This window comes from Miniopterus natalensis, chromosome 10 (genome assembly GCF_054644295.1).
Source record: "Miniopterus natalensis isolate mMinNat1 chromosome 10, mMinNat1.hap1, whole genome shotgun sequence".
NCBI lineage: Eukaryota > Metazoa > Chordata > Mammalia > Chiroptera > Miniopteridae > Miniopterus > Miniopterus natalensis.
The window spans coordinates 2,835,456-2,852,233 of NC_142090.1; the positions used below are offsets into that span (position 1 = coordinate 2,835,456).

The window sequence follows — 16,778 nt, forward strand, 5'->3', positions numbered from 1 at the left end:
CGTCTGGGAGCTGGTCCTCACTAGCAGGGATCCGTGTTGTCCATGGCAGGAACAGAGGATGGGGAGGGGATGTGCACACAGGCGTGTGGGCGCTGGCTCTCTCCAACCAGAGTCCTCCTCTTTAATCCTAGATAGCTTGACAATGATTGTCCCCCTCATGACTCACGTAAGGAAAGGGTGTACACTGCGACAAAATTAGGGGGTTATTCTAGGAAAGAAGGTGGTTATTCTAGGAAAGAAGGTGAGAAGAAATTCTGCCAAGTGGGTCACCAACAGTATCCCCAACAACTGAGTGCAACATGACACACCCAGAGGGGACCACGTTGCTGATAAGGGCATGCAATTCAGTCTAAATACCTGCAAAAGCAGAAAAAGCGTGTGGGTTAGAGGAGGGATTAACCGGGTAAGTTGTGGGAAGAGGCCGAGCATCGGGAAGACCGAGCCTTCTTTGTAAGACTCATTCTGTTGTTGCTAATTCTCACCAGAAGATATTTTTTCCCATTGATTTTTAGAGAGAGTGGGAGGGAGGGGGAGAGACACATGGATGTGAGGGAGACACATGGATGGGTCACCTCCCCGCACGTGCCCCAACCAGGGCCAGGGATCGAACCTGCAACCCAGGTGCATGCCTTTGACTGGGAATCGAACCCACAACCCTCTGGTGTGTGGGCAGCAGCTCTAACCACTGGGCCACACCGGCCCGGGTGTAAGACTCCTTAAGGAGTGAACAGGAACCAGCCGAGCGTGGGGGGCAGTGGGGAGACAGGCCAGAGTGTTGGAAGCCCTGAGCGCAGTGAGCAGGGACCACCCTGAGGCTCAAGTGCAGGGCACACAGAGCGGGGAGAAGGTGGGGACTGGAAATGCTCCAGCCCGGCCGAGCCGGGGGCTGGCCCGACACCCCTACAGGCTCCTGAGAGCCGTCGGGAGGTTGCACGTGGGGAGAAGCAAGAATGAGCCTGTGTTTCTAAAAGGTCACCCTGACTCCAGGGTGGAAAAGGGCGAGACAGGGCTCGGAGCTGATGCAGCAACCCAAGCATGAGATGGGGGGAGCCTCCCGGAGGAGCTGTGGTGGAGGCGCAGACACAGGGGCTGCCTCAGGGGACACTCAGGTGACAAAGTGAGAGGATGCGGGGACTGAGATAGGTGGATGAGCTTGAAGGGTCTGTAGAAAGCTCATGGCGATGACCAGCAGATGGCCTTGGATCAAGAGAGCTGTCAGCTTGACATTGAGGCTTGGGCGTGGTCGGGCAAAGGGGGCGTGGTCGGGGCGGGGCGGGCGTGGCCGACACAGAAGGGGCGTGGTTGGCACAGGGTGGGCGTGTCTGTCCCAGAGGTGGGCGTGGCCTGCCCAAGCTGGGGGTGAGAGCTGCTTAGAGCGCACTCAGCTCCTGCCCTCGCCCTGGTGGCAGGTCCCCAGCCTGCCTTCACCTCACAGAGGACGTCTTAGCAGAGCCAGAGCTCAGAGACAGCGGGGGAAGCATCAAAGCTGTGGGTTCCAATCCCTAAATCATTCAGGAGCCGCCCATCCAGTATTTAAAGTTGAATCCAGTGGCACCTCGGTTTTCGAACGTGATCTGTGCAGGGAGACCGTTCGAGCTCTGAAACGCTGGAAAACCTGAGGGATCCACAGCCGACAGCTAGGCCTCAGGATCTTGCCCTCAGCAGAAGCGGTAGGGTATGTTCGACTTCCGAGGCGTGTTCGAAAACCGAAGCATTTTCTTTCCTGGTTTACGGTGTTGGTAACCGAAATGTGCAGCAAAGGAGACGTTCAAAAACCAAGGTACCACTGTATTTCTTTTTTTTTTTAATTTATCTTTATTGTTGAAAGAATTACAGAAGCCTCCTTTTTTCCCCATTAACCCCTTTTAAAAGTTGAATATTTCTTGCAATAGCTATTTAAGATTTTTTTTTTACAAAAGGCCAAGCGAACTCATATCCGACCCCAGTGCACAAAGGAACAAAGAAAAGCTTTTGTGGTGGTGTTTTGTGATGAAGTTTTCAGACTGAACTTTTCCCTCCCGAGAGGCCTTCAAAATACCGTACTTTGTGGCACCCGGGCAAAATGGGGTGAGACAGACCGTAATCACGTAGCATTTTCACCAACCAGAAGGTCACAGTTGCAATGGCTCCGTGTTTCTCAGGCATTCTCTCAATAAAGTTCAACTCAGAACCCATGGAGTACCCGAGACACCCGAGGTGGGCATCACACATGCAGAACGGGCCCCGCCCTTCCCTGGCCTCTCCTGGCCTGCCGCCTACCTGAAGGAGCTAAAATTAAGAGAGGCATAGAGGTCTGCTGAGGCTTCAAGAAAACATCCCCATGAAAGGGGAACAGACGACCACCACCGACTTTAAATGGTTTGCACTAAGCAATCCGTCACTCCCGCGACCCTGTCAGCATTTGTGTGCGCAACTTTAAGCTTTGCGGGCCTCAGATTCCTGCAACAGACCTCGTGGGTTATGGAGAAGTTCCTTCTGCCCTTTTCTAGTGTCCTGGGCTGTGCTCCTTTCTAAGGAAGATGACATGAGATTTCTAAGTGAAAACAACCCAGGGACATAAATTCGGCCTCAGTAGCATGACATAGAAACGTTTTTATCTTAGCCTCCTGTGTGCCTGTTATCAAGTGAAATCAAACCAAAGAGACTAACCTGATTTTGTTTCCTTTTTTTTTTTTAATGTTTTTATTGATTTCAGAGAGAGGAAGGGAGAGGGAGATGGAAACATCATTGATGAGAGAGTCATTGATTGGCTGCCTCCTGCAGGCCCCCAAGTGGGGATCCAGCGGGAAACCCGGGCGTGTGCCCTGATGGGGAGTCGAACCGTGACCTCCTGGGCTCGTTTCCATTTCTATTCACTACCAACTTCTGCAATAATGGAAATGGGACTTTTTAGTGTGAGGACCACTTTTGCAGACTTGGCAGCCTCCCTAAATACATACGCCTGACTGCAGCCGGTTTCTGCTCCCAAAAACCAGCTCATCAGGATTGCACGTGAAATGGATGGTGCTATGAATAGACAGCAATGGGGAATTTCTTTTTAAAATTATACTAAAATTACTGCAAGGAATTAAAAATGTAGACTTTTCAAAAATGAAAATGATTGACACTTCCACTGTGTACCACCGTATTTTTAAAAAATTAAACAACAAAAAAAGTTGAAAATCTTAAATAGAAAACAACCTATTGTAAGGATATAAAGGAAAAAATATTTTTGTACAGCTGTACAATATGTTTGTGTTTTAAGCTAAGTGTTATTTCAAGAGTCAAAAAGTCTTAAAAATTTTTTATTAAGTAAAAAAAGCTACAGTAAACTAAGGTTAATTTGTTATTGAAGAAAGAAAAAAAATATTATTTTATAAATTTAGTGTAGCCTAAGTTACAATGTTTATAAAGTCTACAGTAGTGGACAGTAATGTCCTAGGCCTTCACATTCACTCACCACTCACTCCCTGACACCTAGAGCAGCTTTCAAAAATGTATGCTCCAGCCCAGCCGGCGTGGCTCAGTGGTTGAGTTTCAACCCACAAACCAGGAGGTCAGGGTTCGATTCCCGGTCAAGGCACATGCCTGGGTTTCGGGCTCGATCCCCAGAAAGGGGTGTGCGGGAGGCAGCCGATCAATGATTCTCTCATTATTGATGTTTCTATCTCTCTTTTCCTCTCCCTTCCTCTCTCCGAAATCAATAAAATCATATTTTTTTAAAAAACAAATGTTAAGCTCCATTCATGCTAAGTGCCCTATACAAGTGTCCCATGTTTTACCTTTCGTGCCATATTTTTACTATACCTTTTCTCTGTTTAGATACACAAATACTTACAGTATTCAGTACAGCAACCTACTGTACAGGCGTGTCGCTCAGGGGCAAAAGGCTGTGCCGTATAGCCTCGGCGCGTAGTAGGCGACACCATCTAGGTCTGTGTAAGCGGCCGCTACGATGTTCACGCAACGATGAAATCGCCTTAGAACACATCTCTCAAAGCACATCCCCACGGTTAAGCGGAGCATGACTGTGGTTTGTTTCATCAGTGACCCGCTGAATGACATCTGTCACTTCCAGTTTGGGCTGTTACAAATGAAACTCCCGTGAACATTCGTACGCAGGTTTTCGAGTAAACGTAGTTTTCGTTTATCTGGGATAAATGCCCAAGAGTGCGGTTGCTGTGTCATGGGGCAGTTGCAAGCGTCGTTTTTTAAGAAACTGGGGAATTGTTTTCCAGAGCGGCGGTACGATTTTGCGTCCCCACAGCGGTGCAGAATTCATTGTTTTCCTTCATCCTCGCCAGCATTTGCTGTTTGTAGTTTGGCCATTCTCACAGGTGTACAGTGACCGCTTTGTGTGACTTTAACTTGCATGTCCCCGCTGGCTAAGGATGCTGAGCATCTTTGCCGGTGCTTGTTTGCTATCTATACATCTTTTTTTCAGTGAAACGTCTCTTCATACCTTTTGCCTGCATTCCAGCTGGATCTTCTTTTTTCTACTCTTGAGTTTTGAGAGTTCTTTAGCGATTCCAGATACTAGCCTTTGCCGACTATGTGGTTTGCAAGTATTTCCTTGCACTCGGTAGCTTATCTTTTCATCCTGAACGGTGTCTGTCACAGAACAAACATTTTAATATTAATGAGGTCCAATTTATTTATTTTTCCTTTTATGGGTCATGCTTTTGAGGTCAGGTTTAACCCTTTCCTAACAATAGGTCCTGAAGATTTTATCCTATTTTTTTTTCCCCTAAAAGCTTCATGTTTTACATTTTAAGTCCATGAGCTCATTTGTATGGGGTGTGAGGCTAACTTTTTGCCTATCCATGTCCAGTTGCTGGGGCACCATTGCTTTTGCACCTTTATCAAACATCAGTTTGACACATTTATGTGGGTCAGAGTCTCTTTCTATTGATTATGCATCTGTCCCTCTGCCTCCAATACTACAGTCCTTTTTTAAAAAAAAAAAAAAAATTTCAATTACAGTTGACATTCAGTATTACTTTGTATTAGTTTCAGGTGTACAGCATAGTGGTTAGACAATCATATACTTTACAAAGTGTTCCCAGTACCCACCTGGCAGCATACATAGTTGTTACAATATTTCCAGTACCTACCTGGAAGCATCCATAGTTGTTACAATATTTCCAGTACCCACCTGGCAGCATACATAATTGTTACAATATTACTGACTGCATTCCCTATGCTCTGTTTTACATCCCCATGACTACTTTGTAACTACCAATCTGTACTTCTTAATCCCTTCACCTTTTTCACCCAGCCCCCCAGTCCCCCTCCCCTGGGTACTGGAATTTTTATAGGAATTGCATTAAACCTCCAGATCAGTTTGGTGGAGATCTGACATCTCTTTATTATGTTGGTTCTTCCAGTCCACAAACACGGGATGCCTCTCCACTTATTTAGGTTTCCTCCCATCTCATCCACATTTTGTAATTTTCAGCATACAGATCTTGTCTGTTTCCTTAGGTGAATACCTAAGTATTTCATTGCCTCTAGAGTGATTGTAAATAGTGTTTTGAATGTCAGTTTCTACGTGTTCATTGTTAGTATATAGAAATGAGGTTGATATTTGCCTGTCGATCTTATATCCTATGACTTTGCTGAACTCACTAGTTCTAGTGTGTGTTTTTTGGGGGGGGCGATTGTTCCTTTGTTTTCAGATTCCTTGGGACCTTCCATGCAGACAAGCATGTCATCTGCAAACAGGGATGGGTTTTGTGTCTTTCTTTGCAATTTTGTATGCTTTTTAATAATTTTTCTTGCCTTATTGCAGTGGCTGGAACTTTCAGTAATGTGTTGAATAAGAATAGTGTGGCCCTAGCCGGTTTTGCTCAGTAGTTAGAGCATCGGCCCTCAGGTTTGATTCCAGTCAAGGGAATGTACCTCATTCGCAGGCTTGGGAGCAACCAATTGATGTGTCTCTCTCACACTGATGTGTGTGTGTGTGTGTGTCTCTCTCTCTCTCTGTCTCCCCCCCCCCCATTCCTCTCTCTCTGAAAAAGCAATGGGAACAATATCCTCCGGTGACGATTTAAAAAAAAAGAAAAAGAATAGTGTGAAAGTAGGCATCCTTGCTTTGTTCCTGAACTTGGGGGAACACATTTAGTCTTCCGCTGTTAAGCATGACACAGCTGCAGTGTTTTACTCCCAATCCTCTTACAAAATGTATTTTGTCTTTTTTCCCCCTCCCCCTCCCCCCCCTTTTTTGAGAAAAAGCTTAAGACTTAGGGACTGGCCCAGCTGAGATGACAGAGCAAAAAGAAAGCGCAAAGGAGATTTCAGTACTTCCTCCTAGAGGCGAAGCTCCCAAGCGTGATAAAACCCAGAGGCTGGGGCCCCTCTGCAGCCCTAACCAGCGCTGCAGGGCTGAGCTCATCATCAGGGCCCTGGCACTTGGGGAGTGAGCTAAGGGGCCCCCTGCAGATGGTGCAGAAACTGGCTGTCGCACCGGGGAGCCTCCCGGAGCGCGGCGCCTGCACCCTCCCCGGCTGCGGCCGCGCTGCTCTGAGCTGCCAGCCGCGCCGCCTGCCAACCCGAGTTGGCGATAGGAGAGTCTCAGATGCCCAGATCCAGGGCGACGGAGCGGCCAGGGCCAGGTTTAGATTTGTGTGAGCTTTTGGCAGCGGCTCGCCCGAAGAAGGGAAATCGTGGGTGAAGAGAGGAAGCGAGTGAAGTCTTCCGTGGCTGGGGGAAAGCGACAGCCACCCCGTGCAGGCGCAAAACGTGTGACCCCAGGAACCATTCTCTTTAACGCGGGAGGGGGAGGGGCAGTTCAACCTAAAATTTAAGAAATGCAGTCCCCCTGGCCCAGGGTGGCGTCTCCGCTGGGCCCCACCCCCGGGCTGGCTCAGACCACACCTGCGCAGGTTACCCCGCGGGAACGCGCGGGAAGTGGGTGCGGGGGAGGCGCGCGCGGGGCGGGGCGGGGCGAGGGCGCGGCGGCGATGGGCACGCGGGCCTCCTCCGCTAGTGGCCGCCCGCGGCCCGGCGGGGACCGGGCACCAGGCCGGAGGGGGGCGCGCCGGCCGCTGGCGCCCCGGGGCCCTCATCCCACGCGCTTTCTCCGCCGGCCCGTACCAAAGCCGCCGGCGAGGGGGGAGGCGGAGCGTTCCACTCGGGGAGGCGCGCGGGGCCGGCGCGGGGCGGGGGCGGGGGCGGGGGCGGGCCGGGGGCTGGGCCGCGCCGCGTTCCGTTCCGTCGGGTGTGCGCGCCGAGGCCCCTCCTCCCGGCGGCGGCGCGGAGCGAGGCCCCTGCGCTCGGCTCGGCGGGGCCGCGGAGCCCAGCCCCGTCCCCGCCCCGGCTCCCGCGTCCCCGCGCCCCCGCCCCGCGCGGGGACGAGCGCCGCCGAGCGCATGCTGATCCCTGTCCTCCTGCTCCTCAGGCGGCGCTGGCGGCGGCCCCGGGACCCGCGGAAGCCGGCATGCTGGAGAAATTCGAGTTGGAAGAAGGTGAGTGCCCCCCGCTGGGACGCGCCTCCGCCCCGGCGCCCCGGGGTACCCGCAGCCGGGTCCCCGCGCCCCGGAGGCCGCGCAGCCCCGCCGCGCGCCCGGCTCCCCGGCTCCCCGGCTGCCCGGCTGCCCGGCGGCGGGCGCTGGGGCGCGGGGCCAGCGGAGCGCGTCTGCAGTGGCCCCGCGGAGCCTCCGCCGGGGAAGCCGAGCCGGGGCCGAGGCCGGTCCCTCCTTTTGTCCGAACCGGCCGAGCCCGCAGGAGCGCGGGGGTCGGGCAGGGGCGGCTGCGGGCCACGCCGCGCGCGCGGGGGTAACCCCCCAACTGTGCGTCTGTCCATCCGCGTGAATAGCGCAGACGGTCCCCTTATTTGTATTTGTGAAAATAACCACCGCCAGGGTGTGTCTTCTCGTCCTAAATAGGGAAAGTTAAATGGGAAGAGCGGCCGGCGGAGCGCATCGGTGGGGAGTTAAGGTGACTGTCGCTCCGTCGTGCCTGTCGCCTCTTGTCCTCTCACGTGGGATATTTTTGTGGGTCCCCCCCCCCCGCTCTGTTTTTTCCTTCCTTACCTGGATCTTATTTTAAAGCTGTTAAGACGTGAAGGGAATGAGTTTGTTCTTCAGCCCAATTGACGTTTGAAATGGGATGCGATGGGTCTTCTTTGGAAACTGTTAAAACGTGAAGGGGGAGTAGCTTGGTTTGGGGGCAGAATTAGTATTTTAAACGGCATATAATGAGCTCACAGTGGGGAAAGAACTCGGTCTAAGACGCTGGACAGTTTGAGGAATTGGAAAGCCCTGCGCACTGCCCGGCGGACCTGCATGATTTATTCAGCGGCTTCTCTTTTTTCCCCCAAGAGTATTGATCGAGTGAGGCTCCCGGAACAAAGAATGTGCCGTGTGGGTGCTGCACCTTGCGCCAAGTTTGCTTCAATGTACTTCTGTTCACTCGCAGCCAGGCCGTTCCTTAAGTGACACACAGGCACAGCCCAGGTGTGAGAATGTCCCCCGGTGGTCCCCGGGCCAGTGGCCTGCGTCTGCCGTGTGGCTTAGGGTCTCTGCAGCATTTCACAAACATCATTAAAACAGCTACCAGATAATGCGTTCACAGTAACGACCGTTAAAAGTCCGCATCCGCATTTATTACTAACGCGCGGTTACGGGATGCATTTCAGAGTTTTTTACTGGGACTTCCTTTGCATTTTACCCTGGTGAAGGAATCTACATTATTCTTGGGTTTTATTATATCACCAGTCGGGTTCTGGCCACTGGCCACAGGGCTTGGTGGGCCCCCCCCCTTCCCATTAAGACTCCGAATGTCTGAATTCTAGGGGCTTTCTTTGTCCCTGATATTGGTAATGACAGTCCACTGGCTTGAGACTTTTTGCAGATCCACCCCGGGGGCAAGAGGAGAGTGGAGGGCAGATGCCGTTAGAGAGGTACCATGGTTACGGTCAAGCACACAGGCACAGCCTCAGATCTTAGCTCCACTTTTGATTGAGCTGTGTGACCTTGGGCAAGTAACTTAACCTCTCTGTGCCTTAGTTTCCCCATGTATAAGATGCAGCTAACATCAGGGAATTTTGAGGATGAAATGAATTAGTCCATGCCTTGGTAGTTGGTAGAGTGTAAACCCAGAGGAAAGACATAGTTAATAACATTGTTAACTAATCGTCAACGTTAATAATAATGTTAATTAAAAATCTCTTAAGTGCCATTAACCGCGGTACTGAATTCGTGGACTTCCCTACGGCCCTCATCAATGAACCTTAACATAGAGATTCTTCTCAACGCCAGTCTGATGGGTTCTTTTCTTATCTGAGATTTATTGATTTAATTATGTTTCATTTCTCAGAGCAGACATACAAGCCCTATTTCCTTTGCGTCGTTTCTGCCCATGGAATGCATGTAAACTATGAAACCTAAGCACCTAAGGAGGGGAGTTTCCCATTTTCGCTCACCTATTTTTATCCGGATTGCTCGCGCTAGGTTCGAGCGCGCCGAGTCCCACAAATAACCCTGTCAAACGTCTCTAGATCTCTAAGGAGGCTGAATGTTAAGCAGTTGCTCGGAAGCCGTTAGCTGAGCTAGAAGGAGTGGTGTTGGCGTGCCCTCTAAAATGCTGCTTTGGTTTTTTGTCGGGTTTTTTTTTTTTTTTTTAACTTTAGATTGCTTATTTATCCAAAAAATGGAAAAACTGAATATCAAGCCAGAATCATGCATTTATTTTTCGGGGGGAGGGAATTCCTCCCGTAAGACATTACACCCCTAAATATCCTGTGAACTGATGTGTTAGCAGCCTGCATAATAGCTGATGAGTGAGCCTCGTTTCATCTTGAAACTTCCTCCCTCTCCAGCTAATGTCATAATTTATGCATCGCGGTCCGGAAGCATTACTTAGATGGAGATACATTTGGTGTACAGGGGAACACATGATTACTAATATTCTGTTACTAAGTATTTTTCTGTTTCCTAATAAATTATAACTGATGCTATATTTGTCAGAAGCAGGTCGGAGGCACTGGCGAAATGGGAGTAATCCCTCAGAATGTCATTTTCAGCTGGGAAGGAAGAAGACCCCGCGTCACCCGGCGCTTTGCCTGGGTTCTGACACCCGCTGCCCACCTGCTTTCTGCTATCAGCTCCTCCGACCGTCACACGCTGACGGGGGGACCTGTCTGCAGCATGGACTGATGGCACCCCTCCTTTATGGGGAAACCTTGACCGCTTTCCTCCGACTATCTATAGGACGGGTGCATGTCCTTCACCTGCAGCCTCACCTCCTCCCGGCCACACACGCCAGTGACAGGAGAGCTTTCTGGGCCCGAGAGTCGCCAGAGATCTTTTTAGGAGGCAGGTTCTAGTTCCGTGAGTCTGCGATGGGGCCCGAGCGCCTGCATTTTCTGCCAAACCCCCAGGTGCCCCTGGCTCACAGACCCCTCTCTGAGTAACAGGCCCTAGAGCAGGCGGCCCCCAGCTTCTGGGAAGGGCCAGCCGGCCTCCCTCTCCGCGGCGACCACTGGGCTTGCCTGCCCCGAGGCACGGCGGGAGGCGGCCGGCGGCCAAGCCCGTCCAGCGGGCGGCTGTTCCAGAAGCTGTATTTACAAAAACGGGCCGGATTAGGCCCACGGGCGTGGTTTGCTCTGTGTGTCCCTCACGGTCTCAGTGGGGCCCTCGTGTCTCTGTGCCTTCAGATGTCACATCCTTTGAGGGTAAGACCTTCTCTGTTCCCTTCCTGCACCCTGCCAGTCTTACCAGCACATCATGGCTCACCCCAGTCTCTCTCTGCCTGAGGCCGGGCCCCAGATCCCTCCTGTTCTTCTCTAACAATTCATCTTTCTCTTCCCAACGTCTGATGTGGCTGGCACATAGTAGGTGCTCAGTGCATACAGTGGATGTTTATACATTCGTCCCTCATCCACAGGGAATACGTTCCAAGACACACACCCCCCCGGTGGATGCCTGAAACCGTGGACAGGCCCGGGCCCTGTGTGTGCTGTTTTTTCCTGTTTTTCTTTTCACTTAAAAGAAGCACTTTATGGCTTGTCTTTGGCGGATCCGAATTGCTTGCGCTTTGGGGTCATTATGAAGTGAAGTGAGGGTGACTGGAACCCGAGCACTGCGACCCCGCCCCAGTGAACCTGATAACGGAGGCGTCTAAGTGACTGACGGGCGGGAGCGTCCGGGGAAGGGGGACACTGGCCGGGGAGGGGCCCATCCCGGGCAGGACGGGGCAGGACGCGCGAGGCTCCGCCACGCTCTCCGCTCGGGGCGACGCGCAGGTTAAAAACGTGCGAGTTATTTAGCTCAGGGATTTTCCATTTCGTATTTTCGGGCCGCAGTTGACCGCGGGTGACTGAAACCGCGGAAAGCAGACCCACGGATAGGGGGGAGACAGCTGTGGTTACTCTGGGAGAACGTTGGGTTCGCGACATGCACACTGGCCAGAACAGTGCCCGTGGTTGTGTGTTTGCTTTTCAAGTCTTTTCGGGTCCGGCCGGTCACATCTGTGTGCGTGTGTGTCAGGACTGAGTGTCTGGAACGTGCTTAGCGGCAGGACCGGGCGCGAGCACTTCTATTGCCGAAACATGACCCGTGCGCGCTCCGTGAAGGAGGTGAGGCCCCGGCAGGTCCTCGTGATGAATACTCTGTCATCCCGGCACTTGGAGAATCTCCTCTGTCGTGGGCCCTGGCTGCCCTCCTGCTGTGTCAGCCGGCAGGGACTCCGGCGAGCAGGTTTTCCCTGCCGCGCTGTGGTCAGTTCGGCTCCCCGCCCCGCCAGCGGCCTCCCCCCACCCGCCCGCCCGCCTCCTTCCTTCCCCCCAGGCGGCGGGTCCCTCTGTCCGGGCTGTTCCTCCGCCACCTGCAGGACATTTTCCCAGGCGTAGCCTGTTCAGAACATGCCCCCAAACTCAGATTCATAGCAAGACTGGTCAGCCTGGTCATTCAGAGGGGTCTGTGGCCATCCAGAGGGCCACGGGACGCGGACAGGTAGGCGGTATACATACAGGGCGTCCCCCCAAAAATGTACACGCACTTTCACAGCTGGTAACTCACTTAATTTTCACTCCTTTTCAGGTTTAACTGATTCGAAAGAATGGGTGAAACCAGACTAAGCTCTGACCAAAGAAAACTTATCCTAAAGGGCCACTAGACTTTTTTTTAATGGGGACACGTAAAAGATAAAGTTCACGGTGCAAACCCAGCAACAGTCGAGGCATCGAGGGCCCACAAATACAGCACAAAATGATCTTGATGTTTGCGAGTCCACTGCTTCCCGTGACCAGCAGGGCCTGCACCGGAACGGTCATCAGTTTGAAAACAGGCGCTGACCAAAAAAAAAAAATAAAAATAAATCATTCATTTCTATAGATTCTTTTGAATTTTGAAATTGAGCTGTATGTCAATAAACACGGACTTTATGACCGTTCAAAGCACATATACATTTTGGGGGACACCCTGTGTGTCTGTGGTTTTAGCTTCACGGGGATAGGACAGTTAAGGGGAAGTGTACAAAAAGAGGGGAGATGGGCAGTGACAAGAAGGTTGAGAAACGCTACTCGGACTTGCTTAAGGACGAATTATCTCTGCCCGTTTGTGGTGACCCGAGAAAGGACCCCTGAGCTCGGAGCAGCTGCTGGAGGCTCCCGAGTGCACTTGGAGGCTTCTTGACGATAGTGTGACAGGTGCTGACCTCTGGTGGCAGAGACGTCAAGTGTCAGGTTTGCGGGGACAGCACAGCTGGGGGGCTCCTCGGCCACGTGACGGAGCAGAGGCCGCTCTGGTCGTCTGTCCCCGGCCTCCACCTTCCCGTCTGAGTTCGCACACTCCCCTTACACAGGAGACATTGTTTCCGATTGTAGACATTGTTGCAGTTTTACCAAACGTTTCTAACGAACTGTTTCTCCTCTAGCTTACCACATGCAGTCATTTCCCAGGTGCGCTTTCCCTGTCTCTGAAGTCAGGACCCAGCTGCGCATTGATGAGCTTACGTCCGACAGGAGTTGTCTTGTGGACCCCGGGGGTCCAGACGCCTGTCCAGTGGCCTGGGTGGTCCCCGCCTGCAACTCTGTGCAGGGCGGGCAAACCCTGGAAGGTTGTTAAACCAGCGCCCCTGTGACTTCCCATCTTCCCTGTGAATTTTATTTTATTTATTATTATTATTTTTTTAATATATCTCCATTGATTTCAGTGAGAGGAAAGGAGAGGGAGAGAGAGATAGAAACATCAATGATGAGTCACTGATCGAGCCCGCAACCCGGGCATGTGGCCCGACCGGGAATCGAACCCCGATCGCCTGGATCCTAGGTCGACGCTCAACCACTGAGCCACGCCTGGCCAGGCTTACCTGTGAATTTTAAAGTCGGAAAACAGTTGGTGCTACAAAGCATTTGGCGTTTACTTGAAAAAAAATTGGAGGATTTTTATATTTTTTATGATGATGGTAATAGCTGGCCCTGTTCCAAGCCCCTTACGTGTATCTCCTCTAATCCTCAGGACAGCCTTAAGGGGGACATATGTTTAGCGTCCCCCGTTTTATAGAAGAAGATGTCCTGAAAGTGAGAGGTTAGCCCAGCCAGTGTGGCTCAGCGGTTGAGCGTCGACCCCATGAACCAGGAGGTCGAGGTTCGATCCAGGTCGGGGCAGGTGCCCGGGTCGCAGGCTCGATCCCCAGCAGGGGCCGTGCAGAGGGCAGCCGATCGATGTTTCTCTGTCATTGATGTTTCTGTCTGTCTCTCCCTCTCCCTTCCTCTCTCTGAAATCAATAAAAATTTGTTTTTTTAAAAACACGCTTTAAAAAAAAAAAAGAAGAGGTTAAATAAATTACTTCGGGGGAACATGGGGGGAGCAGGTTACAAGCACAGACTTTGCAAGTCCGAGCCCCGAGCCTGTCTGCATAACCGATAGGAAATAATCCTTTACTGGGAAGCCCTCGTTCTGTCTTCTCCCCTCTTCTTTCTTTGGCCCATTTTCACGGCTCCGCCCAAGCTCCCTGAGGTGCTCGCCCGTGGCTCCTTTTTGCAGACGCCAGGGGACACGCCCCAGGCCTCTGAGTAACAGTCCGCAGAAATGTCTGTCCCGTCTCCCACACAGCATTCCTCCGACGTGTCTGCCTGTTCGTTTCTTACTTTTTTTTCCCGGTTTGGTAACAGGCTTGGTGAGGTCATTGCGTACCTCACGTCGCTCTTCTTTCTCGAGCATCAGACGCTGGGCATCCTCGCGGCCCTGTCCTAGGTCCCTTCTCTTTCCACACCCTCATCCGAGACCCTCCGATGTCCTTCCCGGGCTCCGGTTACCGTGACACCTGTTGCCCAGTGTCTTAATCCCATGGATTTAGTTACCCCGATGCTTTAGTAACGGGCGATCCCAGGTAGATCCCTGCAGCCAGGCCTCACCTGCGGATTTGGTTACCTGCTCGCGTCTCTGCCTGGTGCACGTCACAGCCTGTCTGCTTCAGCCTCCTGCCCCCTCCCCCCCTTTTTCTAAAGCGAGCCCGAGTCAGTAAGTGGCACCCCATCCGCTGAGTGTGTTTCCTGTTAACAGGCATGGTGCTTAGCCGTGGCTCGCTCGCTCTCCCACACCCAAGCGACCAGGTCCTCCCAATTTTCCTGCCTAAATATTGCGCTCCCCGGACATCTGACCGTCTCGCAGGGTCTCACGATGCCCCACAGTCGATCTGGGCTGGGAGGGAGACACGCGTTACCCACGTTTCTTTGCCATTGATTTGTAAGCTCCAGGAGGGCAGGGACCGACAACTTAACATTTACCCGCTCTCGGAGATCCTGTGATGAGCGGGACTTAGTTTTTAGTAAATGTTTGGAGTATGTGTGTGTGTGTATATATATATATATATATGAGCTTTAACTTTTACTCTGCCGGTTAGACTTAGTGCACTTCGAGGGGTCCGGGTCACGCCTTAAGAAGAATTAAGGCCTTTGCCCGGCCGGTGTGGCTCAGCGGTCGAGGGTCGACCCAGGAACCAAGAGGTCAGGGTTCGATTCCCGGCCAGGGCACAGGCCTGGGTTGCGGGCTCCGTCCCCAGTCAGAGGCAGCCGATGAATGTTTCTCTCTCAATGCTGTTTCTGTCTCTCTCTCCCTGTCCCTTCCTCTCTCTCTAAAAATCAATGAAAACATATTAATAATAATTTAAGAAAAGGAGGACTTTCTGTCAGAGGCGCTGGGAGGACATCCATTCGCCGAGTTACCGTGTCGTAATCACAGAGCAGTGTCTCGGTGGAGGGACTGAGGGAAGGACAATGGCTCGTGTGTCTCCCACCTAAATATATATATATTTATATATATTATATATAAAAATTATATATATATATATATCCTATAAATAGGAGTCCGAATATGTTTATTGCTCCCAGGAGGGGACACCTGAAAGGCAGGAACAGCAGGGGAAGCGTGTCGAGTGGCCTAGGTAACCTGGGACCCCAGGGAAGCCTTGGGTCTCCCTCCTCTGGTTGCGTTCATGCCGATGTTGGGGGGAGAGAACGTAAGGTGCCTCTGATAATAAGGGGGGGGGAGCCTTTTGGGGGAGGAAACTGACTTGGGAGCCCTTGGGTTAAATTTGGTCACTTCTTTCGTCTGTTTCATCGGCCTCTCTGGCGCTCTGAGCTGTTTCCGGGTACCTGAACCCGGGTAGGGTCGCGGAGTTCCCGCAGGCCTGGCTCCATGTGCGCGCCTGGCCCTTTGTAACTTTGTAACAAACAGGAGGCTGCTACCAGGAAACTGTTATCTTGTAGATCACAGGCTGGTTTTCCTTGAAATGCAGTGTTTACTCAGGCCACTGGCCCGTCAGCGACGCCCACGCCCGCGTCCCGGGGCGCCGGCTTATGCCCTCCGAGTGGCTGTCGCTTTCCACCTTGACGTCTCCAACTTTGGGGCGCCCCCCCCACCCCCCCTTTAAGTCGCGTATATAATTAGAGCCATCGTGAGTCAGACCCAGGCCGGAGTCCCGTTGCTTCCACTTAAAAGCTGTGAGAGCCCTGGCGGGTTTTGCTCAGAGGCTAGAGCGTTGGCCCACGGATTGTGGGGTCCCGGGTTCGATTCAGGCCAAGGGCACGTGCCTCAGTTGCAGGCTCAAGCCCCCGGCCCTGGTCAGGGTGCATGCAGGAGGCAACCAGTCGACGCGTCTCTCTCACATGGATGTTTCTCTCTCTCTCTCCATTCCACTCTCTCTGAAAAACAATGGGAAAAATATCCTTGGGAGAGGATTTTTTTAAAAATCAACGTCACCATTAGTGCCCCCGTCGGGCGACAGCCGCCCATCCAGGGGTAGGTTCCCCGTCTGTACGGCTGGACTTGCCCACGTGAGCATCGGGCGCCTGGGCCAGTCGGCAGCATTTGTGATGAGCTGTTTATCCGTCCCTGTTCCTCAGCATCACCTGCAGGAAAGATGGTGTTATCCCCACTTGACAAATGCGTTTCAGGCTCCAAGGGGTTACGTAACCGGCTCACGGTCACAGAAGGCGGTGGCGGCTCTGATGCAGGTCCGGTCTAGATCTGCCTGCTTTCCTTCTGCACTCGCTCCCCCGGGAACCTGGATGCCCGAGTCCCCGCCGGAGGGGCCTGGCTCCTGCCTGCAGCCCGAGGAAAGGACCCGAGGCCCTCGGGCGGAAAGGAAGCTCCAGTCGTCGGAGCCTTATACTCTGCAGGCCCTTTTATCATAATTTGACTTGATATTATATTTCTTTTTTTCATGTTTTTATTGATTTTTTTTGGGGGGGGAGAGACGTCCGGCGAGAAGGAAGCGTCGGTCAGCTGCCTCCTGCATGCACCCGACCGGGGAGCAAGCCCGCGACGGGGATGTGGGAGTCGAACCGCGTCTCC

At 52.5% G+C, this 16,778-nt stretch overlaps 1 protein-coding gene across 4 annotated transcripts in view; it reads left to right on the forward strand.

Moving 5' to 3' along the window:
- PRKAG2 (protein kinase AMP-activated non-catalytic subunit gamma 2) overlaps nucleotides 1-16,778 on the forward strand; it is a 165,574-nt gene that overhangs the window by 113,896 nt on the left and 34,900 nt on the right. For 2 of the 4 annotated variants that reach the window (XM_087820913.1, XM_087820912.1), the window contains exon 5: nucleotides 7,379-7,445. In XM_087820913.1, coding sequence (XP_087677039.1) covers nucleotides 7,379-7,445 — 67 coding nt within the window. Of the gene's footprint in view, nucleotides 1-7,326; nucleotides 7,446-12,484; nucleotides 12,488-16,778 lie in introns of those variants that run through there. The other 2 variants (XM_087820914.1, XM_087820915.1) reach the window with 2 other exon arrangements.